Source organism: Elephantulus edwardii, unplaced genomic scaffold, assembly GCF_000299155.1.
Source record: "Elephantulus edwardii isolate Elephantulus edwardi_28Jun2011 unplaced genomic scaffold, EleEdw1.0 scaffold00010, whole genome shotgun sequence".
In the NCBI taxonomy this organism is placed as follows: Eukaryota; Metazoa; Chordata; class Mammalia; order Macroscelidea; family Macroscelididae; genus Elephantulus; species Elephantulus edwardii.
Window position 1 is genome coordinate 31,356,802 of NW_006399760.1, and position 27,973 is coordinate 31,384,774.

General features: G+C 38.1%; 1 protein-coding gene across 3 annotated transcripts in view; it reads right to left on the reverse strand.

Annotated features, from left to right (window-relative positions):
• ACVR1C (activin A receptor, type IC) overlaps positions 1–27,973 on the reverse strand; it is a 136,061-nt gene that overhangs the window by 34,219 nt on the left and 73,869 nt on the right. Inside the window, exons 3-4 of one of the 3 annotated variants that reach the window (XM_006880790.1) lie at positions 9,660–9,899; positions 2,458–2,688 (exon numbers count right to left, since the gene is read on the reverse strand). The exons of 1 other annotated variant lie outside the window; for it this stretch is intronic. In XM_006880790.1, the coding sequence (XP_006880852.1) occupies positions 2,458–2,688; positions 9,660–9,899 (471 nt within the window). The remainder of the gene's footprint in view (positions 1–2,457; positions 2,689–9,659; positions 9,900–27,973) is intronic. One more of the 3 variants, XM_006880791.1, reaches the window with a different exon arrangement.

Sequence of the window (27,973 nt, forward strand, 5' to 3'; positions counted from 1 at the left end):
AAAAAAGAAAGATTATTCCAATAAAAATCAGAAATATAACAAATTTAAAGAAAGTATTGTTGCTATCAATAAAGATTTTAACATTCTAAGAATATTTGTGCTACCCATCTTCCAATATATGAAGGTGATCTTTCCCCCAAAATTTTCTATTACAAGTCATGAGAAGTTACTAGACATTCAGCCAAAAATTATTTCTTTCATTTAACTAAAAGTTAAGTCACTTTATAAAATACATTCAACAGAAGATGAATTAGCCTAAAATGTCTCTAGGTAGTGGATTTAACTGTTGGAATAATATCTATAATAGCCCTGGGCAGTCCTGACTCTTAGGGAAGGGAATCTTTAATGAACATTTGCTAAGAACATTTTCTGTCAGGAGCCTTATGTATAAGAGCTGTTAGTTATTCAAATATTTGATTTCCAAGTCCAGGGGGTAATAAAAATTTCCTAGAATTGAAAAAGTCAACATTACAGGACGAAGTTCACTAATGCTCTGAGCACATTCAACACTAACCCTACTCACACTTCTATTTAGTATCAGTGACTAGGGTTGTCCTAATATCTTGTCTTTCATGTCTTGATCAGGAAGTCAACTAAAAAGTAAAATTGCAAGTCCTATTAAAAAAAATACAGGCATTCATGCAGAAGAAAGTCATTAGAGGCCATTAGGAATCCTAAACAAAGCCAATGATAAGTAAAGATCTGACAAAGGTAGTCCAATTAAGCTATGAAGAAAAAAAAAATCAGGGATTATCTGAGCTAATTTGTGCATACTATTTTACTGTTCAATAAATACTGTGATTAGGTAAACTTTATCAAGATGGTCAGAGAGCCACAATCATTACTGCTTTGGCAGCATGGTGAATAAGTCTGCTCGTATAACTCTGAACATTAGTTAATTCAGCTCAAGATAAGGGGAAAGAAAACATTTGCTAACAGTTGAATAAAAATGTTCTCATTTTCAGTAGTGTAGTCCATAAGATGTACTGCTAATCCAAAGACCAAACTTCTCCGAGTTTGAATCTACCAGCGGTTCCACAAGAAAGATGGGCTATTGACAGCCTTGGAAAACTCACGTGTGGGTCAGGTATAAATTGGTTCTAACTTAAGAGCAATAAGTGAGTGAGTGAAATAGCATTAAAAATTTGAAAAATATTTTTTAGTTCATCCTGGCTTTAATAATTTTCTCCCTCAATCTTACCAAATTAGGGGAAATCATCAGCAAATACAATTTTGGGCAAAATGCTAAGCCTCTGTTTGTTGTCTATTTATGGAGGAATTGCTATGGTCAACTTGATACAAGATAAAAATAACTGTGGATTTTTAATGTCATATATAAGAGTGGATCCCTGATACCCAAAGATAATTTTTCTCAACACTTTTTTAAGAAACAGTTTATAGTTTCTACTTAATCAAAGTTCATATGAATCATGTTTTTCTTGCTTTTATTCCAGATTTTCCTTAGTAAATGGTACTACTACACAGTAAAAATCCATGAGTAAAATCTATGATAAACAGAAGAAATAACCACAAAGTTTACAACCAATCTCTAGAGACTTATGGAAACATACAATATTATAAAAACACTGATTAAAATATCAGAAAGTTGATGCTTTGACTTGCACAATGAAGCTTCAAAAGTAAACATCACTGGAGTTTTCAATGTTCAATTTCAAGATATAAACTACACATAAAGTAACATTAATAGACAATTTCACTAAAATTGTGTTTTGCTCACTGCCATTCTAACACAGTCTAAAAAGATGATGTTCACAGAAAACTTGAGTCATGGAAATGAAACCTATTATAAAGAACAAAAACATGTTTTTAACAAGGGTGAATATTCAGCTAGAATTTTATTGGCATGTCATATCAGTTACTAAACTACCAAAATCCATTTGTTTTGGGTTTTTTTTTTCCTGACTGATAGAAGCTTCCAGGTAAAATCTAAACATAATGCTTCTTTGCCCCAGCCACCCACACCTGGTCCTGCTTCCCCACCCTTCTCAATATCGCCAGATCAAATCTTAACCAAGTAACTGAAAGGTGAAAAGGGCACTTAGCAGAGTTCTTTGATTTTTTTCCAGTCCAGTTTTGTTCTGTGCCATATGAGTCATCAAGTATTTTAAATACTGACTTGACTAGTGTCATATTTTCACATACATTTATCTGTAGAAAAGATAAAAGTATTTCCTCTCCACAGAAGGCAAATCAGACTTTTTGTAGACTTTCTAGAACAAAAGTGTCACCACCAGTAAGGTGTAACACGTCAGGCTGCTAACAAGGTCATCAGTTCAAATCCACCAGATGCTCATTATGAGTTAAACTTGCTTCAATGGCAATGGGTTTAATTATTATTGTAATGGTAATTAAAGCCAAGAAATTAATATATTTACTCTCATGCAATAACAGACATAACATTTTTACTTACTGGGTAAAATTTTATTGAAAATATACCTTTATTGTCAGCAGCAATGAAGCCAAGGATATTCTCATGTCGAAGCATAACAGTCTGATAGATTTCTGCCTCACGAAACCAAGATCTTTCATCCCTGGAGGAGAATATTTTCACAGCCACATCTTCCCCACACCATCTTCCATGCCACACCTCACCGAACCGACCTTTTCCTACTATTTCCTGCAGTACAATCGTCCGTGCAATTGTTCTTTGGACCAACAGAGGAAGACCTAAGCAAAGAAGAAGAATGGATGATTAAAAATAAGTATTTAGGGGGAGAAACCCCTGTCCTGGTGACCACCATTTTTGTATTAAAATTTTTTAACTTTGCTAATTTTAATAATGTTATAGACATAAGTGCTATGTTACTAAACTTTAATTTCTAAGCTAAAAAGCAGGGAAGAACAAAAGACTTAACATTCTTATTATGAAATTCTCTTTTCATATTCAAAAGTAAAAAATTCCTAACACAATCTCCTGTTGCTGATGTTTGATTTTCCAAAATCACTACAGATCATCATGATTTGCCCACCAAAGGTAGTAAGCCTATTAAATACAAAAGGCTTTTAAACACACAAAGACAGGGAAACAAGTTTTTGTTAGATTGTGAAATTAAATTCCTGGGAAGTCAAAGAAGTTCCCTGAGGGTATGCAAGATTTAAAAAAAAAAAAATAAAAGTCAAGTGAGACAACAATATTGCACTGAAAGGAAGATAGATGTACTCATAGAAAAAAAACATATGACTAACCAAATTTCTCCTTTGAGGCTAGTATTTTAAACCTCAGTCTCACATACTCTAGACATATGTACAGGAGGGACTGGTCCTTGGAGAAAGACACCATGCTCAGAAGTTCAGGAGAGGAAAACCCGGATAAGATGGATTGATACAGTAATTGGGGCAACTAGGGTTGGAATCAGAGAGACTGGTTCAGGATAGGGAAGGCTCCAGAGCTGTTGAATACAGAGTTACTATGAGTCACAGGTGACTCTAACAGCACATAACATTTTCTGTATAATAAAACTATCTCAAAGAAAATGTTTTTGAGTGTATATGGTATGTTTATCCACCATTCCATGCCAGTGTGTTATAATCATTTTAAAAAACAAAACACCAACACTTAATTTAAGGGCCCCAAATTATGGCAGAGACTACCAAACATAGCCAAACATATACAGACAGCAAAAGAGAATCTAGAAGACTTGAGACTTTCTGAAAATTGAATCCTTATATGTATCAAATGACTAAGAGTAAAAAGAGAATTTACAAATGGAAAAAAAATATATGGCAAAGGCATTTCTGACAAAGGATTAATCTCTAAAATTTATTGAAAGTTCCACAACTTTATCAATGTAAAAATAAGCAACTCAACTAAAAATTAGCTAAGGATATGAAATTTCATTTAAAACTTTCATGTGGCCAACAAACATATGAATGAATGCTAGCAATCATTATAGTAAGATGCAACTCAAAAAAGCCACCCTTCCTTCAAGTAACAACAGCAAAGTTCAATAAGAGAAATACCAAATATTAGCAAGGACATGGAGAGGTAGAACTCTCATAAAATGATAGTGAAGGTTGTAAAATGGTGCAAACATTGTGAAAGACATTTTAGTGATTTCTTAAAAAATTGGAAATATTGATTTTATACACACACACACACACACACACACACAATGTTTTGTACTGTAGAGTCAGTACCAACTCATAGCTAACCCTCTGGTGGGTTTTCAGAGATAGTTAATCACACAGGAGAAGACTGTTCATTTTTCTCCCATGGAGCAGCTGGTGGCCTCAAACCGCATGCCTTTTAGATTGCTGTACAGCTTGCCACTAGGCCACCAAATATTCCTAGATATATATACACACACATATATACATATTTTATTTTATATATATAAAATTGGAAACAAACTATCTTCACCAATGCTTGAATAGATACACTATGGTGCAAACATACAATTAAATACTATACAACATTAAAAATCAAAGGATTCATTAAATAGCACATAATATGGATGACTCTGGAGGGCATTTTACTAAGTGGAAGAAACCAGTCATAAAATGACAAATATGTTATGAGTCCACTATTAAGGGAGGATGTCTCAGTGACTACGTCACAGACAAAGGGAGATCTGGTGGTCTCATGGATGAAGAATTGCACTGCAAACACAAAGGCAGGTGATTGTTCTCCACCAGCCACACGGAGGAGACAATTTCCTTCCCACGTGATTTACAATCTCTGAAAACCCGCAAGAGCAGCAGCTATGAGACACTTCTGACTCAAGGGCAAATAACAGGTAACAGACAAATATTAAGATGGCTGAAGATGAAGGCATTACACAATATTCTCATCACCACTGTGTTTGAACCAACCCACAGCTGATCCTTCAGTGGGTTTCTGAGGCTGTAAATCACCCAGAAGGAGGTTGTCCATCTTTTTCCTATTGGACAGGAGTTGCTGATGGGTTCAAATGCCAGAGAGGCATGAACTTTTAGTTAGAAGTGCAGCTTTCTATGGAGTAGGCCACCAGAGCTCCCAATAGGACATGGTCACCTCATATGCACTGAGATGACCCATCTCTATAAAGTGTACAACAATCACAAGACAGAGAAAAGTAGAAAAATCTAGTGGTTTACAACTTTATCCAAGGAATGGTAACCAACCTAGACAAAAAAAAAATAAAAATAAATATATATATGTATCTTGGTGTCTTAGGAGAAAACAAATGCAAACACAACTCTTTAGAATCTTTCTGAGACTGTTTTTCCTCTTTCCACTCTCCAGCCTTTTTTTTTTCTCTCTCTCTTCCCCCCTCACCTCACTGTCTCTTTCTCTCCCTCTCACTCTGTCTCTCTCTCTCTCTCACACACACACACACACACACACATTCTTTCTCTTTCAAATACTCATACTCTCTCACACACACAAATATGCCCTCTCACTGACTCAGACATCAAACTACCTCAACTATCATCAATAAAAACTAGATAATCAGACAAGCCAAAGTTTACAAACGGCAAATTGATCAAGCACATACTAAATGATACAGACTAGAGTCAAAGAAAAGACAGCACCTTATAAGGTGGCAAACACAGCAAACTGAGATGGAAGAACTCAATGAAAGTTGCTTTAGAATCATTCAAAGCTACCACTGAAAATAATCGGATTAATTCTGCCACACACTTAGAACTTGGATTTCAAGATAAATAGACTTTGTCTCAACTTATAGGGTTTTGGTTTTGTTTTGTTTTTTTTCTCTTTTTAAACTAGGGAGTATAAAGTTGCTGCCTCTCTTACGGAAAAGCATCTTTCTGTCACCATCTGACAGGGTTGTTATACCATAAAAGGAAAGCCGCAAGCTGCCCAACATCTTCGAAGACACTTCAGACATAATCCAGTCTCAGAGAGAGTCTAATAAAACCGCACTAACAAAAAAGGTCCACTTTCCTCTCTGCGGGAATTACATGCTCTTTGAAATATGCGCCTAAAAGCAAGTCATAGAGTTTTATGATTTTCAGTTGTCACCATCTGACAGAGCTGCCTCACTATTCAGGCTACCAACACATAAAGGGGAACAGAGGGAAGTGGAGCTGCCTGGTTTCCTTCCCCTATTGTGGGTGCTGGGGATGGAAGCACTGCTGTGGGAAGACCTATTCACTCTATCTCTGATTAGCAAAGGCAACAGCTACTTTTAGCCAGAGGCCACTGCCAAATACATGCATCTGGCTTTGGGGGGGAAAAAATTCCTAGAATTACTCTACTCATTCAGGAAATTGTCCCTGCTTGATAACACTTACTGGTTTTGCTTTACAAAAGATTTCCGAATAATCTAAACAAGAACTCAGCACAATCAGTAATTTCAGATTGACCTACAAATGCAAAAAACTATTTAAATACACACACATAGACATATGTCATTACTCAAAACTGCTTTATTGAACTAAAAGCCAATATCCAGTTTAAAAAAAATCTGTCATTTTATCTAACAGGGAAATTCATCATCACTTTCAAAGTGTTTTAGGAGTAGCTTCAAAATCATCTTGTCTACCTCACCTCACCTCACCAGGTAAACAGAAGTGTTTTCTTGGGGATAAAGAGGTTCAACTATTTAAATCTTCAATATAAATGAGGTAAGTTTGGGAATCCTGGCACTAATTTTTGAACCTTGGCTCTCTGTAACATATGCCATACCTAGAATGGAGTGAGTGCTTCAGGTAGTTCCATGCCAACCCATGGACAGGTGGGTCAAATCTACCAGCTGCTCTGTAGGAAAAAGATGGGCAGTCTCCTCACATGCAATTTATAGACACCAAAAACTTGTTGCAGTTTAAGCTATGAGTCAGTTCTGACTTGCTAGTAATGAAAGTTTAAGAAATTGGAATACAGTGTTGTTTCAAAGAACAGTACCGAATCCAAGCAGGTTTTGAGAAGAAATATTCTATCCAATAATTTAATTTTTATTTTGTTTCATAAATGTTGCCATTTGGAGCTTTTTCTTTCCAATATTCCTCTTAGGAAACACACCACCGAATTTGAGCAGGGACAGTATAAACACTTAAAAGAGTTTGGTCAATGCAGATGTCATTGCCTTAGAAGTGGCAAAAAAAAACCCCAAAATAAAACACAATAATTCAGACTCTTTGTTGTTGTTGTATGTTTCAAGTCACCTGTGACTCATGAAGACCGTATGTACAGCAGCTCTGAACCCGACTGTCCTGAACCAGTCTCACTAATTCTGACACACCAACCCCATTGCCCAAGTTACTGTATCAATCCATCTCATCCAGGGTCTCACTCTCCTGCTCTGTCCCTCTACCATTCTAAGCATGATGTCCTTCTCCAAGGACCGGTTTCTCCTGGCCATGTGCCCCAAGTACATGAGATGGAGCTTCAAAATCCAAGTCTAAAAAAAAAAAAATCCTAGCCTGCAAGGAGAGACTTGGTTCATCCTTTCCAAGACTCTTTAGATGGCAGTTATTCTTCTCTTTTCCAAATAATCCTTGTGAATCCAAAATCCTTTAAAATGATATGGATACTCAGGCAGTCATGGCCCCAGTCAGGGCATTTAGCCAGCCTTGTTGAGAATTTTACTGGATCAAAATTTTCATGTTAACAAACTCCCTAGGGTTATTCACATGTTGCTAAACTTCTGATTCCATTTATCTGGGGTGAAAATGCAGTTTCCTAGCAGAGAGACAAACAGGAATGAACAGGATTAAAACTGTGTTGGTGAAGACTGTGCGTCAGCTCAGCTGCCCACAATTCTCTGGTTTGGCAGTTACGGTTAGTTTTCTTGCTGAGATCTGCTACAACACAGTCACTTCCTTGATGAAATATGCTATGAGCAGCCAATTAATTAAAGGGCAGGCTTCTCAGGCCTATGTAGAACATATATGTTGTTGTTGTTGTGTATCTTCAAGTTGGAAACAACTCATACCTGATCCTCTGGCAAATTTTCAGTGATGATAAATAGTATAAGAAGAAAGTTCCCATCTTCCCCCATGAAGCAGGCGGTGGATTTGAACTGTGCACTTGTGGGTTGGCAGTGCTCTGCTGCTTTTTGCTGTATCTGATCATGTATTTGGCTGGTCACAATCTAACCCCTGGTTCTTTTTATATGAGCCAGCAGCCTGCTGTATTAACTGATGATTTTGGCTTCATCATCCTTAGAAGTCATCAGCCTGCCATCCAACCTACAAATCTGCTGGTTTATTAGTAGCTACATGAGTCAGTAGAAGCCTGATCCTTGAACATGAGACTTGCCAGTCTCTGCAAGTCTGCAAGTGCATGAGCCTTGAGCTACTTCTCTCTCACTCTCTCTTTCACTCTCTCGCACTCTCCCCTCTGTTCTCTTCACTTCGCTTCTGCTGCTGCTTCTCTCTCTCTCTCCTCTCCTTTCTCCTCTCTCTTTTCTTCTTCTTCTTCTTCTCCTCCTCCTCCTCCTCCTCCGCCTCCGCCTCCGCCTCCTCCTTCTTCTTCCTCTTCTTCCTCTTCTTCTTCTTTTCTTCTTTTTTTCTTCTTCTTTTCTTCTTCTTCTTCTCCCTCTCCTCTCTCCCCCCCCTTTCTCAGCACACACACACACACACACACACACACACACACACACACACGGTACAATTCTGTGTTCCCTCTGTCATTGGGCTCCATTATCTGTGCCTGTCTGGAGGGTTTCAAAGGCCACTGGCATATTAGCTCCTAAAAAGTATCTTTGAGGTAATGATTCATTAATGATCTTCCCAAAGAAAGAAGAGATACAGGGGTGTCTCAAGTGGCTCATCTAGGCTTACTCTAGTCCACAGTTTTGCAATATCATGTACTAATAATATCTGGAAATACATGTGAGAACAACCGCTCTACACTTAGTGAGTTCTTTATTACTGGGGAATACCACACTGTTATCCAAAAAGAAACCTTCAAATGCCAAATGCGTTAGGATTCTTATGTTCAACTGCTTTACAAGGTATTTCAGCTTTTCATTAACAAGGAAGTGAGTTATCATATAACCCTACAGCAAGAGCAAGAAAAGTCAACAGAGAAAATCTTTGCTACTTCTTCGTCTTTCATTTCTGTGCTTCGACCTCATATTATTGTCATCACAGGTCATCTTCTCATACAAAACTTCACATACATATCCCAGGGGTGCCTGAAGACTCCAAAGGTCTTCATGACCACAAGCGAAGGTGTTCAGAACACTGCTTTATTAAATAGCATCTTTTCCCAGAAGTCACTTTCTCAAATGCAGTAAACCTTCTGTGCCCATAAAACATTACAACGATTGTTATAAACCATAATGGAGGTAGGAGAGAGAAAGCTCTTTTTTGTTTTATCAGTACATTTTGAAATAATGTGGGCATAAGAACATGGATGCACAAAAAATGACTATTAGGGTATGATGGGTTTTTGGTTTAAACTGTGACTGGATTTATAAAATATAATGTGTGAGAATGATTGTATGGAACACAACATGAATGAAGAACCGTGTTAAGGAAAATATATATATAAACTTTGTAAGCAAACCAATTAAAAAATAATGTAAAATAAATAAAAAATACTAAGTGAAGTTACTACACCAGAATATACTATGTATCAAAATGGAATTCATGACATATTGCTCACTTTTTTATTTTTTAAAAAAACCCTTCTGTTGTATTTTCCAGTAAGATTTTTCTTACAAAAGAAATGGAAAATGAACACACACCAGACCCTGATCCAGAGGCGGTCACATCATAAATCAAATCTTTAAGTGTCCTCCCCGCACTGACTAGGTTGCACTCAGAAAGCGGTTCCTCCACGTTCTGTCTCTTTTTCTTCCTGTATGTGCACTGTCGACCTTGGCACGTCCATACAGTTAGCATTGCAGCTACAGACAAGAGGCAAATTGGCACAGTAATAACAATGGTCAGCTCCATGGGTCCAAGCTTGGGGGTATTCGGTGAGGCTGCAGTTTAACAAAAAAAAGAAAAAAAAAGAATAACATCACAAATTGTCCCATTTTAAAAATACATTCAAAATTGGCAACACAGTCATCAAGATTTTATATCTACAATGTACAACTTAACATACTTTGATGTCAATTCATAAAGCCTCTGTGGTCTAAGGCAGGTGGTTCAAATCCACTAGCTGATCCACAGGAGAAAGATAGACAATCTTGTCCCAGGTAACTTACGGCCTCTGGAAAAATAGGGTCAGCTCTGAGCAAGTTCTATCTCAACAGTACATAACAACAACTATGATCTAAACAAACATGGGTAAAGGGAGTTAAAGTTAGGCTGTAGCTAGAAAGGGTTCTGCCACGTAACAATGGGAGCCAGAACTGGGATCACAAAAAAGCATGTCTTCAAGCCCTATCATTTGGAATACATATTTTTACCTCTAATCAACACTGAGGTGTATTTGACAGAATATAGGGAAAGCACTCTGAAGATGTAGGTTCTCAAATGTTAGGAATTAGAAGAACACAGGCCATAGAAAGGGGCCAAGCCCTGTTCTAGTCCTGGGCTGCCACTCCTGGCTATGCAGACCTTGGATAAACTATCCCCACCTGACTCAAAAGGCCAGCGAGAAAGGGTCAGAGTCAATGCAGGGAAGGCAACAGCCTCCTGGACCTCACCCCCCACCAGTGTCTAAACAAATAACAGTAAAAACAATGGACTTTTTGAATTAAGCCATGCCTCAGGCTTCCTCCTTTAAAACTGCAAGCTTAAAGATTTTATTAAATGGCATTTGCTTGCAAAATGTGAATCAAGATATACAAATACATTTGGAAACAGATATTTAGTTCTAAAGTGAAAAGAAACTTTTAAAAGATGTGTTCACAGATGTTTCACCATAAATTTTAAAACAGTAAGTAGTAAGTGAAAGATTGACTCCTTGGCAAGTAAAAGAATGACTTCTTGGAGGCAAGGATAGTGACACTTCATCTCACACATGTTGGACATGTTAAAAGAGGCTATTCCTTGAAGAGGGACATAATACTTGGAAAAGTGGAGGGTCAGGGAAGCAGAGAAAGATCCTCAACAAGGTGGATTGATACAGTGTCTACAGCAATGGGCTCAAGTGTATCAGAGATGATAAAGATGGCACAAGATAGAACGTATCATTCATAGGCTTGTACCCAACACAATGGCACTTAACAACTACTGAAAACTGTTAAGTAAACTTTGGAAATAAATATGGTCCATATTCTTCCACTTTGCTGAGTGGACTCTGGCACATCATTAACTTCCCTTCCTCACTGTCAGAGGATTCCTCTGAAATAATTACTCCTGCAGGCACATATGCAGTGCTTGGCCTTCATTGTTGTTTATTATTATTATTAATTTTAATGAAAGTTTACAAAGACTTTGGATTTCCATTCATTCACTGATTGTTGTACTTTTCTCCCTGCCCAACCTCCCACTCAGTTTGTCCTTCTCTTTGAAAAGTAAAAGAAAAATTCTTTCATTGGGATATAATCCCTCCCCACAAGTCCATTTCACTATGCAGCCTTCGTTTCAAAAAGTAAAAGAAAATTTCATTCAGTGTTATACAATCCCTCCCCTCAAGACCACTCCACTATGCAGCCTTCATTCTGGACTCCTGTCATGACAATAATACCTAATCATATATCCCTTTTAAACAGTTCTCTCCCTCATCTGTTTCAATGCAGTATATTTATCCCATCTCTCTCAGTCCCGCCCAAGCCCATGTCAGTCATGGTTTACAGCAGTGGTACTATGAAGTATTTGTCCTTTTGTGACTGAGATATTTCACTCAGCATCATGCTCTTCAGGGTCACCCCTTTTGAATAATATTGCATGAGTTCCTTGTTTTTCAATACCACATAGTATTCCATTGTATGAATATACCACAGTTTCTCTATCCATTCATTTGATGGTGGCACTTAGGTTGTTTCCAACTCTTTGCTATTATGAACAAAGCAGTGATAAACATATTTGTGCATTAATCTGCTTGGATGTCAGTTATTGTCTCTTTGGGGTATATTCCCAGTAGTAGAATTGCTGGGTCAAATGGTATTTCTATTTGCAACTTTTTGAGAAAGTGCCATACAGCCTTCCATAGTGGTTGTACTTACACTCCCACAGTCAGTCAGTTTCTCCACAAGCTCACCAGGATTTGTTGTTTGCTCTTCTGTTAAATTTTGCTATTCTGACTGGGGTGACATGACATCTCTTGTTTTGATTTGCATCTCTCTTAGAGCCAGGGATTTTGAACATTGCTTCTTGTGTTTGTTTGCCATCTGAATGTCTTCTTTGGTAAAGTATCTGTTCATATCCTGTGCCCATTTTTCAATTGGGTTGTTCACCTTTAACTTGTTGTGGTGCTCTAGTATTTTATAAATTCTAGATATAAGTCCCTTATATTACATGTCATTAGCAAATTCTTTTTCCCAGTCTGTGGCTTCCCTTTTAACCCTGTTGGAGAGGTTTTTGGATGTGCATAGGGATTTGATTCTTGAAGGTCCCATTCATCTATTTATGCTCTCCTGGTTATAGACTTTCCAGGACTTGGAAGACTGTTTATGTTCTATATTAGGACTTCAAGAGTTCTTCCAAGCTTTACTTTAATGAAGTTTATAGTCCTTGGTTTTAGTCCTATGTCCTTGATCCACTTTGAGTTGGTTTTTGCGTATGGAGTGAGGTGTGGACCATGCTTGAGTTTTATGCAGATAATTTTCCAATTCTGCCACACCATTTGTTAAAAGTCTATCATTCCCCCACCTAACTGACTTCATCTCCTTGTCAAAAATTAGTTGACCATAGGTAGACTGGCTGATTTCCGGTTTCTCAATTCTATTCCATTGATCTATGTGTCTGTCCTTGTACCAGTACCACACTGTTTTGACCAACACATAAGTGTAGTAGGATTTTAAATCAGGGAGTGAGATGCCTCCTACCTTATTTATCTTTTTAAGGAGTGCTTTGCTTATTTGGGGCTTCTTTCCATTCCAAATGAAACTGGAAAGTGCTTTTTCCATCTTGTTGAAGAATAGGATTGGTATTTGTATTGGGATTGCATTGAACATGCAAATTGCCTTTGGTAGTGTTGTCATTTCCACAATATTGAGTCTTTCTACCCATGAGTAAGGGACATTCTTTTACTTCTCAAGGTCTCTTTTTTGTTTCTTGTATTAATGTCTTGTAATTTTCTTTGAATAGATCCTTTGTGCTTCTAGTTAGATTTACTCCCAAGTATTTAGAGCAATAAGCAAACACATGAAAGGTAGGAAAAAGATGACCATTGACTCTCTAACCCAATATCTCCAACAAATTTAAAAAGAACAGCAAGAAAACCTGACACCCTCTAAAAAAACTGAAATTATAAAAATTAGAGCAGAAATAAATGAAATAGAAAACCAAAAACCAATTGAAACCATCAACAAAACTAGGAGTTGATTCTTTGAAAAGGTCAATAAAATCGACAAACCACAAGTAAAACTAACAAAAGAAGGGAAAGACAAATAATCTAGTTAAAAGATCAAACAGACAGCATCACAACAGAACCAACTAAAATAAAAAAGGCTAACATTAGAATACTATGAAAAACTATACTCAAACAAATATGAGAACCTAGAGGAAATGGGACAAATACTTAGAAATGTACAACCTACCTAAGCTGACACAAACCAAAATTAGACACTTGAATAGACTCATTACAAAAGAAGAAATTAAAAGGGTAATAAAGCAACTTCCAGCCAAAAAAAAACCAACCCTGGATCAGATGGTTTTACAAGTGAATTTTACCAAACATTTAGAGAAGAACTGTCACTAATTCTACATAAACTGTTTCAGAAAATAGGGGGGAAAAGAAAAGAAAAGCCCAAGATTTTCACCACTGGGCCAATTGACAACACCATAATAAATGGAGAAGAGAATGAAAAAAAAGAAAATAGAAAAAGATGGAATTCTCCCAGACTTAATCTATGAAGCAAGCATATCCTTGATACCAAAGCCAGTAAAGGATACCACTGAAACAGAAAACTATAGGCCAATATTTCTTATGAACATAGGTGCAAAAATCCTGAATGAAATACTGGCCAATAGAATCCAATGACACAACAAAGAAATAATTCACCATGATCAAATGGGATTCCTAACAGGTATGCAAGGATGCCTCAACATAAGAACAGCAATCAATCTAATTTATCATATTAACAAAGCAAAGAGAAAGAACCACATGATCCTATCAATTAATGCAGAAAAGGCCTTTGACAAAATCCAACACCCTTTTCTGATTAAAACACTCAACAAAATAGGATTAGAGGGGAATTTCCTCAGCACAGTAAAAAGTATATACACAAACCTGAGAGCCAGCATTGTTTTCAATGGACAGAAGTTAAAGGCATTCTGTTTAACAGGAACTAGGCAAGGATGCCCACTGTCACCTCTTTTATTCAATACTGTTTTGGAAGTCTAGTGTTAGCAATAAGACAACAGAAGGAAATAAGAGGTATCCAAATTGACAAAGTGGAGGTAAAATTATCTCTCTATGCAGATGATGTAATAGTATACTTAGAAACCCCTAAAGACTCAGCAAGAAAACTACTGGACATAGTTGACAAATTCAGCAAAGTGGCAGGATACAAGATCAACATACAAAAAATGAGTTATATTTCCCTACAGTGACAAAGAGAATACAGAGCTGGAGCTAAGAAAAACAATACCCTTCACAATAGCTGGCCTTCACTGTTCTTAAGAAGACCAAAACAGTTTGGCGACTTCATTTTGCATTTGAAACTATCAATTCTGATACTTGTAGCTTCTAAAGTTTGTTATAACAGCTTCATTATCCATCTCACCATGAGCTATAAAAGCAGTAGTAAAAGTTGTAACTTTCTATATTATAGGTATTCTAGTTACTTTAAGGAAGCCAAACAATTTACACAGCACCTTCTCCAGTTACAAAAACCATCTTTTTAAACCTGTTAAATTTCTTGTTTTGTTTGCCAAGTAAAAGTCCACTATGGGATATATTTATAAGGTTACATTTTATTTGGATATATTATCTGTTATTGTTATTGTTGTTAAGTGCTCTCAAGTCAGAACCAATCCATTAACTGTCCCTCCACTGGGTTTTAAAAGGCAGTAAAGTTCACAAAAGGATATGATAGATTTCGAGCTGTGCGCCTTCAGGTAGGCAGCGCAGCTCCTTACTACTAGGCCACCAAAGCTCTTTTATCTGTTACTAGGAACTATCAATATACACATTAAAGAGAAAAAGCTCATCGATTGCCTTCATTTTGGTTAAGCTCCATTAAATAAGAGTTCACCTTATCACTATGGCAACTAACAAAGTGGTAAAGATCAGAAGCCCAGAAAATAAAGTGCACCACTCTACTGCTGGCTACTTCTCTCAGAGATGTTTGTTACAGATGGGTACTTTTATAAAAAAATTGTTGATAACAATGAGAAAGAAAAAAGATTACTCAGCTAAAATAGGCTAGCAATATCACTCAGAAAGAGTTCATTAAACACTGAACAATTTAAAAAAGTAAACATTTGTAAAATTATGTTTTAAACAAAATGCTGTCGGTAATTTCTGAAGAAAAAAAAATGGGAAAAAAAATCTGTAGTCAACATCTTAATTAACCATATGGTGGAGCCAACAGCTAAGAACGCATTTCCCTAACATTTACCTCTGATGCACGTATTAATGTTTCAAGTACGTTTTATATCCTCATCAAAGAAAAACTTGATAATTTCTCATTTTTTAGATCATTTTCTATTTTGGAGAATGTTCTGTGCTAAATTGATAGGCTCTACATCAACACTCTTGGTACCAGCATGAAGAAAATCAAAAGTCTAATTGCATTGGGAAAATCTGCTACCAGGGACCTCTCAAGAATACTGTCAGCCTAGAGACAAAGGTGATCTAGGCCATAATCTTTAAAATTACTTGCTATACATCAGAAAACTGGCAATAACTAAGAATGATAGTAGAAGAATTGAAGCATTTGAGGTGCAGTGCTAGAGAAAAGCATTGAATATACCACAGACTGCTAAGAAATCAAACAGGTCTAGAGAGGGCGAAACCAGGCTGTTCTCTGGAAGTTTGTTGCCAGAAGTGACTGTACTTGGAGAAGGACATCATGGTTTAGGGGCAGCATGAGAGAGGACGACCGTGGATGAAATGAATTAGCTTAGTGAGTATTGTAATGAGGGTAGGTATGTCAGAGACAATAATAGTGCAGGGTTCAGAGCTGTTGTACATAGGGTCTCTATGAGTCACAAGTGACTCAATGGCACATAACAAGAGGGATTAACAGCAGTGATGGTAACAAAGGACTGCAACATATCAGAGATCATGAAAATGGTGCAGAATAGGACAAGGTTCACACTGATTATTCATGGGGTCACTCTGAGTCATAGTCAATTCGACAGCATCTAACAGTAATACAGGGGTTAACCAACTTTGTGTTCCTAAAAAATGTGGTCTGAGGAGCATTATTAACTCAAGTTATATCATTCCTAGAAAATGGAATACACCAAACCAACCACACTGTGTCAAGTGCATGTCATAGCAACACTGCAAGACAGAGCAGAATTGCCTCCTAGGGTTTCATGGCTGTAAACATTTCTAAAACCAGGCAGCTATAATCTTTCTCCTTCAGAGTGGCTGGTGACTTCACACTGCAGACCTTTCAGTCACCAGCCAAATGTCTAACCACAGCGCCATCATAGTTCCTTAAAACTAAATAGAAGATGATGGGAAACAAGTGAAAGCATAAGGTGGGATCAGTGAGAGTGCAGCTCACAAATATCTTCACTGTATATAATTTCTACAATAAAGTAAATGGAGACAAATCAGAGTAGCCAAGGTAGTAAGAAGTTAATGGTGATCTAACTGGGAACGAAGGGTTTGAAAAGCTGGAAGGTATCAAGTGAAAGGCAAAGAATGTTAAGAAGATGAGAGATTGCAAAAAGAAATCAGAAAAAAAAAGAGATAAAAAGGAGAAAGAGGAAGAAAAAAATTTCTCTGTGACTGTACGGCCCCTAACAACAACAGCAACATGGGTGCTTTGCAGCTTTCCCTGGAGAGGCTTGGGTGGAACTGGCAATGATGAAAGCCAAAGACAACTGGTACAACTCAAGACTGGGGGACTATCCAACTGCAGCAGCCTGCGTTAAGAAAGTTGAGTACATGTGCCATCTCCTAGCCACTTCCTACTGCTTGCTTGCTGTCACTCATTGCCACTGAGTTGGATCTGACTCATAGCAGCCCTTCCAACAGTTTCTGAGGTTGTAAATTGCAGAAGAGAAGACTGTGTAACTCTCCTGTGGTAGATTTGAAATGTCATGGACACATGGTTTTTGGGTTAACAGTATAACTACCTATGGACTGAGATTTCTTGATTTAGGGGGAAAAAATTCAGCAAGGTGAGAAATAGAAGTATGATTTCTCCCCCATGGAATTCTTCTCTTCCTTTATAAAAGGCACGGCAAAGAATTAATGTTCATAAGATTTATGTTGTTGTTGTTGTTGTTGTTATGTGCCATCGACTTTTAGCAACACTATGTACAACAGACCTAAACACTGCTTTATCCTGTGCCAATCACACTGCCTCTGAGATCCCCATTCCAATTACCCCAGTCACTGAATCAGTCCACCTCATAGAGTGTTTTTCCCTCCTGTGCTGTCCCTCCACTCTCCCAAGCATGATGTCCCTCTCCAAGGACCTGTCCCTCCTTACAACTTGTCCAAAGAATGTCAGATGAAGCCCCAGAATCCTTGTCTCCAAGAAGTAGACTGGTTTAACCCTCTCAAGGATGAATCTGTTTTCTTGGCAGTCAATAGTCTTCTCCAGCATCACAGCTCAAAAGCATCAATTCTCCTATCTTCCCTAGTCATTGTCCAACTTTCTGATGCATAACAAGTGATTGCAAAGACCATGGCCTGTAACAGATGAACCTTAGTCTCCAGAGTGACACCACTGCTCTTCAGTACCCTGGAGAGGTCCCTAACAGCAGAGTTTCCCATCACAATACATCTTTTAATTTCCTGGCTGTTGGTGTCAAGAGTATTGACCTTCAAATTAATTAATTTTCATTAACAATTAAACTCCATATGTTATTTGTGTGGTTTTTTTAACAGTACATTCCTTAATTGTGATTTTTTTTTTAATTTTTAAGAGTGGAACTTAATTTTTATTTACAGGACACTCCACGATAAGAAGTTCCACAGAGAAATAAGAAAGCCTAGTCAAAGTTTACAGAAAGGATCCATTTTCATTCATTCATGGAGACACATTTTCCTCTCTCCCCCATTGTTTTTAATGCATCTCTTATTCCAGATTGTTAACTGTTACACATATAATGTCTAACCACCTATTCCTTTCAGAAAGTTCTTCCCTTCCTCCCATCCAGTGCAGTGTTCAGTATCTAGCCATTCTTTTCCTCCTTTCCTTTCCCCCATGTCCATCCTATGTTTATAACAGTGGTCTTATTCAGGTTTTGTCCTTTTGTGACTGGAATATTTGATTTAGTAAAATGACTTGCAGGCATATCCCTGTTGTGTAGTGTTTGTTTGACAAGCTCATTATTTTTCAGTGCTGCATTGTGTGGATGTACTACCACAGTTTTTTCTATCCATTCATTTGTTCATAGGCATTTGGCTGCTTCCATCTCTTCACTATTGTAAATAATGCAACTCATTATTCACAATAGTGAAGAGTGAAATGTATCGGTGATGTATTTCAGAAGACTGAAACATGGGTGTTCATCTATCTGTTGCATCTGGTTACTTCAGGGTATGTTCTTCTTAGTAGTATGGCTGGTTCAAATGGCTTTAGAAATTTATAATGAAATAGAATTTCCAACATTTTGAGAAAGTGCTAGGCTGCCCGGCATAGTGGTTGCACCATGTTACTTTCTCACTAATGGTGAATCAGAGTTCTAATTTCTCTACATCTTCACCGACATTTGTTGATGCTGCCTCATTGAATCTTGGCTATTGCTGCTGGGGTGAGATAATAGCTCACTTTTGTTTTTATTTGTATCTTTCTGATAACTAGGGATTTTTAACATTCCTTCAAGTTCAATGCAATCCCAAAATAAGTACCAATTCCATTGATCAACAAGATAGAAAAGGTAATTTCCAATTTTGTCTGGATTGAAAAGAGACCCCAAATAAGCAAAGCACAACTGAAAAAGAAAAACAAGGTAAGAGGCATCACACTCCCTGCTTTTAAATCCTCCTACACAGCCGCTGTAATCATGATAGCATGGCACTGATACATTCACAGACACACAGATCAATGAAAGAGAATTAAGAACCCAGAAATCAACCCATCTACCTATGGTCAACTGCTCTTTGACAAGGAGAGCAAATCACTTAACAGTGGGAAAGCAGCAGCCTCTTACATGGTGCTGGAAAAAATTGGAAAACTACTTGCAGAAAAATTAAGTAAGACTCACATCTTACATCATACACAAAACCCAACTCAAGATAGATTAGGGACCCATGAGTAAAACCAAAGATTATAAAGTTCACCACAGAAAAACTAGTAACAACTCTTGAAGCCCTAATCTACAGCACAAATAGACTTGCAAGCATAATGGGAAAACCTACAACCAGAAGAGGATAAAATAGATGAATGAGCAACGCAGCAAGCAAAAAATATTGGAAAGGATGTGGAATGGTGAGAACTCTCATACACTGTTGGTAGGATTGTAAAATGGTACAACCACTCTGCAAGATATTTTGGAGTTTTTCTCAAAAAGTTGAACATAGAAAATCCAAATGACCCAGCTATTCCCCATATTATAGCTATATTCCCTAGGAATATACCCCAAGGACATTAGAACTGAAACACAGAGATCTGTACATCAATGTTCATAGCAGCACTATTTACCCCCACAAGATCACGGGAACTGCCCATGCCCAGCTACAACTGATTGGATTGAGAAATTGTGGTACACTCAAACAATAGAATTCTATGCAGCACGCAGGAGCAATGATTTTGAAAAACATGACATAATTTGGGAGCGATTGAAGAGCATTATGCTAAGTGAACTAACTCAGTTTCATAAGGACAAATATTGCATAAGACCATTATTGTAAAAATAGAAGGATAACTAGTAAAACATGAATGGAGACCCAGTGGGGGAAGAGGTGGAAGAAGAAGGGTGAGGATGTGGTTGCAACCACAGGGTTGCAGAGTTTGGTGGGTAAAGGGAAGAGATGAAGGAAATGAAAAGGTTCCAATCAGGACCTGAAAAGACTGGGTAATGATGGGCAAGGGCCAATGGGGATTGATTTTATAAAACATAATGCATGGGACTGATTCTATGAAATACAACTTAAATAAAGAATAGTGTGAAACACAATGTATATGAACTTTATGAGCAAACCAAAATAAAATAATTTTTAAAAATCAAATTCCTATGCACATAAAAAAATTCTCCAACAGGGTAAAAAGGAAGCACACAGACTTGAGGCGGGGGTGAGGGGGGGAACAAAACAACAACTGACAATGGCATTTGCACAGGAGGAGACTGCCCATCTTTCTCCTAAAGAGTAGCTGGTGGATTCAAACCGTGTACCTTTGGGATTGCAATGTAGGTCTATACCACCAGGCCACCAGATTTCCCTATGTGATAAAAGACTCAACTCTAAAATTTATAGAATACTTCAGCCCCTCAACAAAAAAAGGCAAACAACACAATCACAAAATGTATACAAGATATGAGTAGACACTTCACCAAAGAAGACATTCAAATGGCAAACAAACACAGGAAAAACTGTTCTATATGCTTTTTGGCTGAGATGGAAAAAAGGGGGGAAATAAATGTGCAGTTGAAGCAGCAGAGGGAATACAGTTCTTCCAAGACATTTGACTCCAACTCAGTAGGTAGTTCAACAGGAATAACTTGTTTGTCAAAAAGAGAGGCACATCTGAATTAAGGAGAAATTCTACAAAGCTCCCATGTCACAATCTCCTTTAACCTGCCAGTTCAAGCATCCTTAAATGTAGGTACCATCAGTTTAAACATTTCCTTGATGGTAATGAGAATATATTTCATGTATTTCATGTTGCTTTACTAAATGGGGTCAGAGATTGGACTCAGATGGATGTACTTAAGTAGCACTAAACTGAAAACAACTCTCTAGAGGTAAGATGCTATAGAAGTATTCTATGTCAATGTGGAGAAAATTTATATAACAGCAGAGTAGAATAGAGGGAGATAAGAAAAAGGTTGTCATGAAGCATTCCTCCATGGTAAATCTTTCCAATGTAGGAGAACATGAAAATGCAATTAGCCAGAAATTTGTCCAAGGACCTGCTTCGGTTCTACCTCTTGGTTCTTCATATGCCTGTATCCATTGCTGGAGCCACAGTGTTAATAATATTAATAATAAATCTCAATAAGAGTGTCTCTTGCCTTTGTTGAGCTGCCACTATGCAAAATGTAATGACTTCTGGTGACTGCTCTTTCCTCATGGTGTAACCAAAGGAAATGAGGCAAAGCCTCAGGCAATATTCTGTGATCCATAAGCTTTTATCATTGCTTAATTTATGCTTAATTTACTTGGACCAAGAGGCAGTCATCAGAACAGAGCAAGGAAACACTGCATGGTTCAAAATTGGAAAAGGCGTATGCCAGCGATGTGTCCTATCTCCATACCTTTTCAACCTGTATGCAGAACAGATTATCCTTTGAGGCTGGGCTCTATGAGGATAAGTGTGGCATCAGGATTGGTGGAAGATCTATCAACAATCTGAGTTATGCAGATGATACAAATGACACAACCCTACTTGCTAAAACTGAGGAGGACCTGAAGTGCTTGCTGCAGAGGGTCAAGGACTGCATGCAGCCTCCAATATGGATTGAGGCTCAATTTCAAGAAGACAAAGATTCTCACCACTGGACCAACTGGCAGCGTCAGGATGGATGGTGAAGAGATTGAGACTGTTAACAACTTTAGTCTGCTTGGCTCCATGGTCAACACTCTTCACACCAATACCCAGGAAATCAAAAAACATACTGCCATGGGAAAGTCTGCTGTTAGGGACCTCTCCAGGGTACTGAAGAGCAATGGTGTCACTCTGGAGAATAAGGTGTGTCTGATACAGCCTATGGTCTTTGCAATCCCTTGCTATAAATCAGAGAGTTGGACAATGACTAGGAAGGACAGAAGGAGAATTGATACCTTTGAGCAATGGTGCTGGAGAAGAGTACTGAATGTACCATGGACTGCCAAGAAAACAAACAGATTCATCTTGAAGAGGGTTAAACCAGACTGCTTCTTGGAGGCAAGGATTCTGGGGCTTCGTCTGACATACTCTGGACATGGTGTAAGGAGAGACAGGTCCTTGGAGAGGGACATCATGCTTGGGAGGGTGGAGGAACAGCACAAGAGGGGAAGGCCCTCTATGAGGTGGATTGATTCAGTGACTGGGGTAACCAGAATGGGTGTGTCAGAGGCAGTGCGATTGGCACAAGATAGAGCAGGGTTTAGGGCTGTTGTACATAGGGTCGCTATGAGTTGCAAGCGACTTGACAGCATATAACAACAACAATTTATGGAAGTAGATCACTGGGCCTTTCTTCCTAGAAAATACTGGACTATAAATTGAGCTTAAACTTGACCATCATGGATGATCCTGCTGGTATTTAAAATAACCAACAGCATCGTCTCCAACATCACAGCAGGGCACAAGCCACCAAAGTCCAACAGAAAGAGAAATGAGCAGTTGTTGATTTGCTTAACGTTAATGTAATTCTGTACAAACTGATAGCAGGCAGTACCTAGGAGATTCCCTGGAGGACTAATTCTTCTCAGTGGTCATTATAAAGCAAATTAGGAATAATCTAATAATCAAGTCAATCTCCAGTGTGCTCTACTGTATCTACAGTCTGTGGGTCAATTCTATAGGACTGAATGAGTACAACTGTCCCATAGGGATTCCAAGGCTTTGAGTCTTTGCAGAAATCAGATTCCCACATCTTTCTGCAGAACAACTGGTGAGTTAACAATCATCAACCTTTTGGTTAGCACCCAAGCGCTTATACACGGCGCTGCTAGACTTCTTCCTCTGCTATGGGTAACAGTGAATGGCCTCTCTCCTACACAGTTAGAATAATGAGGTCAGATAATTTCTTTCCGTTCAGGATGAACTTCAGCTAACAACAGAATATGTTCTAATCTGAAGAGTCAATCGAGCCATGATAGTGATAGAAATAGCACGATAATTATTTCTGCCTTTTTAGTAGAAATCAGATGAGCTATTGACAGTCCATTCTGACGCTCAATGCTCAGCCTATAAATGGCTATTTGAAAGCATTGTTTCCCCCTGGCCTGATTTCATAATTTTGCAGCAGTCAGGAAGTACCATCCACAAAAATACATCCTGGACAGTTTCTCTCTCTGCTGCTGGATTTAGAGGACTATATGAGGAAAACTTAAAAACTCTTAAGTCTTCTTCTGCTCATCAGCATCTGAATTTGAGTATATAACATTTTTTATATTTTAAGGAAAGAAACATTGGAAAACAATGGGAAAATGCCATCAATATCTTGCCTCAATTCACACCCTTCAACAATGTGAAGAATATTCATTCAGAGGTATTAGTAAAATGGTTTAGTCACAAAAAAACAGCTCACTTGGAAAAGATAGTTATGTTGTAATTATATCTACTGTCCTGTATATTATAATAATCCAATAAATATTAATCAATTAGGTAATAGTATTGTTATAACCAGGAAAATAAGAAGCTAACATTAAATGTAGAATCCTCAATTTGTGACTGAGATATTATTTTCTTTTCCATTTTCTGATATAACCCAATAACAAAAAGTTTATCGTGTAAGTCAAAATATACTTGTTTCATGAGACAAGAAATTTTTTTCTTCTATTAAACTTTTAAAACACAAATCTGACTTCTTTGTAAGCTGATATTTCACAGCACATTCTGAAGAACAGAAACCAGAGCACCTTTCACTTCATGGGAACAACAAAAACTACCCGGGTAGCACACCTGTCAGGTGTACATGGATTGCTCAGAGTGTGAGCTATAAATGGGTTTGTTCATGTGATGGCAGTACAACTCCACAAGGGGCCCCGTAAGCATTTCTCAGCATGTACATGTCACTTTACAGCACTCACTGAAGACAGCAAAGACTGTACATTTAAAACAGAAAACTAGAGGAAAGTTAGGCACAACTACCATCTTTTAATTAAGATAACATGATTTTTAAACTTTCAAAATAATAACTTACTTCTTAATAGTTTTTATAATTATGACATGCTTTTAAAAATTTTTTTATCAATTTCAACCTAATGTTTTAGTATCTTGCTTCAGATGAAACAGTCTTAGTTTTAGTGACATTTACATAGGCATCTAATCAATATACACTGAACAGGTACCAGAACTGATCAAATAATCCATTTTTCTTTTTGTTTTCACATTAGCAAGAACAGAACGTCAAGGTAAAAATTACACAAAGGCTAACAGTGCCCACATTTTAGTGATGTACATGTTATTTTCTTTTTTTTGGAATTAATTATTTACATTGTTTTTGTTATGGACCCTCAGGTCAACCATGACTCATAGTGACCCTATGAAAAACAAATGTGAATCTTGCTTTGTCTTGGACCATCCTCATGGTATCCAACAATGCTTTAAGTCCACTGTTAGCATCATGGCATCAATCTATCTTATTGAGGGTCTTCCTCTCTTTCTTTGACTCTCCACTTTTCCCAGCATGATACCTTCTTCCAAAGACTGGTCCCTTCTGTCAGCATGCCCAAAGTATATTAGTTGAAGTTTCACCATCCTTGCCTCTAAGAAGCACCCTGGCTGTGCTTCTTTTAAGATTTATCTGTTTGGTTTTTTTGGTTTTTTTTTTTTTTTGGCAGTCCATGGAATTTACTGTACTCTTTGCCAACACCACAATCAAAGGCATCAATTTTTATTCAGTCATCTTTATTCATTGTCCAACTTTCAGGTTAGTAAATATATAATGTTGCTGGGGACTTCAGGGATGGCTCCAATCTTATGTACAACAGAACAAAACACTGCCAGGGTCTATGCCATTCTCAAAATCCTTACTATGTTTGAGACCTGTATTGCAACTATGGTATCAACAAGTCTCATTAAAAGTCATCTACTTTTTAACTCATCCTTTACTAAACATCACACCTTCAGAGCTCGACCCCACCTGATACACTTCTCAAAGCTGTTTTTAGTTGTCAACAAGTCCACTACAATTCAGCAACAGTTGAACAATAGATGAACAGATCTATGAACAACAGCTCTGACCCCATCCTGCACTATCTTCACGTTACCTGTCATGCTTAAGCCCACAGTGGCAGTCACTGCACCAATCCATCTCACTGAGGATCTTCCTCTTTTTTGCTAACCCTCTCCAAGGACTGGTTCCTCCAAAGTAGGTGAGACAAACTCTCACTTCTGAAGAGTGTTTCAAGCATACTATTTCAGAAACAGGTGTGTTCTTCTTCTGCCAGTTCATACATTGTCATTAAAATGCATCAATTCTTAGATCTTTCGTCACTGTCCAATTTTTGCATATACATAAGGCGATTGAAAAGATCATGGCTTGGGTTAGGTAGATCTTCAGTTCCAAACTAACATTCTTGCTTTTTAAAACTTTGAAGAGGTCTTTAACAGTAGACTTACCCAAATAAAAGATGTTGATTTCTCCTATTTTTATTAAACGTGGAGGCAAACTGAAAAATCAAGCCTCACTGCTGTGAGTTACTTCTGCCTCATAGGGCTATGCAGCCAGCACATCTCCAAGTCGGCAAATCTTTACAGGAAGAAACTGCCTCCTCTTTCTCCCTCTAGTGGCCAGTGGATTCAAACTGCTGGCTTTTTTGTTAGAAGGCCCACAAATACACCTACCCTTCCCCCCCTCACTTATTAGGAAATTATGAGTCCCAGTTGGCTTATGACAACACATAACATCATCATGAGGTTAATTACTGGTAAAACTGTGAAGACTGTTGTTTATGTTGAGACATAATCCATATTGAAAGCCGTAATCTTTGAGTTTATGATCAAAAACCAATTGTGGTCAAGTTGAATCTGACTCACAGTGACCCTCCACCAGGTCTGAGGCTGGAAATCTTGAAGGGAAGAGCTCACCCAATAAACAATGTACCACCCCACCCAGGGTCCTCTATGGTCTAACAGCATCATAAAATACAAAACAATATATTGAAATATTGGAGGTAAAATTGCTACACTTATTATTAAAATTATTTTATAATTATTAAAGTTGCTACACTTCTTATTAAAATTTCCACACTTAATATTTCAAGGATTGAATGTTTTGGTACCAAAATGGAAACAAATACACTTGAAACCTGAAGAATTTGTTGAGTCTATTTCCATATGAAGGGTCACAATTGTAAACTAAAGAGCAAGTCCTCTCAAAATTAACCCTGCATATAATCAGTTTCCCAGCCCAGATTTGGATCTTCCTGTTGTTATGTGCCATTGAGTCACCAGTGACTCAAAATGACCCGATGCACAATAGCTCTCAATTCTGCCCTGTCCTGAGCCAGTCTCACTGACTGCCACATGCCTACCCTCATTATCCCATTATTATGTTCATCCATCATATCTGAGGTCTTCCTCTCCTGCTCTGTCCCTCCACTCTTCCAAGCATGATGTCCATCTCCAAGGTCCCTCCTGGCCACATGCCCAGAGTATGTGAGACAGCGCTTCAAAATCCTTGCCTCCAAGGAGTAGCTTGACTTCACCCTCTCCACTGTATGCCCAATGTTCTTCTCCAGCACCCTAAGTCAAAAGCATCAATGCTTATGTCATCTTCCATCATTGTTCAACTCTCTGATTTAGCAGGTAATTGTGAAGACCAGGGCCTAGATCAGACACACCTTAGTTTCTAGACTGACATTATCCTGGATTAATATCCAAGGAGAATTTGAGAGTTCGCTTGATGTTACTGTTGTTGTTGACTGCTTTCGTGTAGAGAAAGACTCATCTGACCCTATAAACAAAAGGCCTGAAGCCCCTTTACAGCTATGGATATTTATCAAAGTTCACAGAGTTTCTGGAGGCATGTTATTTAGGAAGTGGATGCCACTCCTGCTTCCAAACCTGTCATAGTATGTTACTGTTTTTATGTGCCATTGAGTCGCTTGTGATGTATAGCAACCTGATGTACAGCAGCTCTGAACCCTTCCCTGTCCTGAGACAGTCTCACTAACTCCAATATGCCAATCCCATTGCCCCAGTTACTGTATCAATCCATCTCATCTGGGATCTCCCTCTCCTGCACTGTCTGTCCACCCTTATGAGCATGATGTCCTTTTCCAAGGACCAATCTCTCTTGAACATGTGCCCAAAGTAAGTGAGAAAGAGCTTCAAAATCCTAGGCTCCAGGGAAAGACCTGGCTTCACCCTATCCACGGCAGACAGATTTGTTTTCTTGGAAGTCCGTGGTATGTTCAAGACTCTTCTCCAGCACCACAACTCAAAGGCATCTATTCTTCTGTCATCCTTAGTCATTGTCCAACTCTCCAAAGCATAACAAGTAACAGAGAAGACCATGGCCTGGGTTAGGCGCACCTTTGTATCTACACTGACACTGCTGTTCTCCAGCACTCTGAAGAGGTCCATGGCAGCAGATTTTCCCAATGTAAGTCATCTTTTGATATCCTGACTGCTGGCGTTAAGAGTGTTGATTGTGGATCCTAGCAGCTGTAATTGCTAATAACCTCAACCTTGTTTCCATCTAATATGGTTCTGCTAATTGGCCCAGTGGTGAGAATTTTTGTCTTCTTGATGTTGAGCTTCAATTCATATTTAAGACTACAGTCCTTGACCTTCTGCAGCAAGTGCTTCAGGTCCTCTTCACTTTCAGCAAGGAAGGTTGTAGTCATCTGCATATTATAGGTTATTAATGAGTCTTCCTCTAATCCTGGTGTCACACTCCTCCTAATAAAACCCTGCTTTCCAGATAATCTGTTCTGCATACAGATTGAACAGGGACAGGACAGGATGCATCCCTGACACATTCCTTT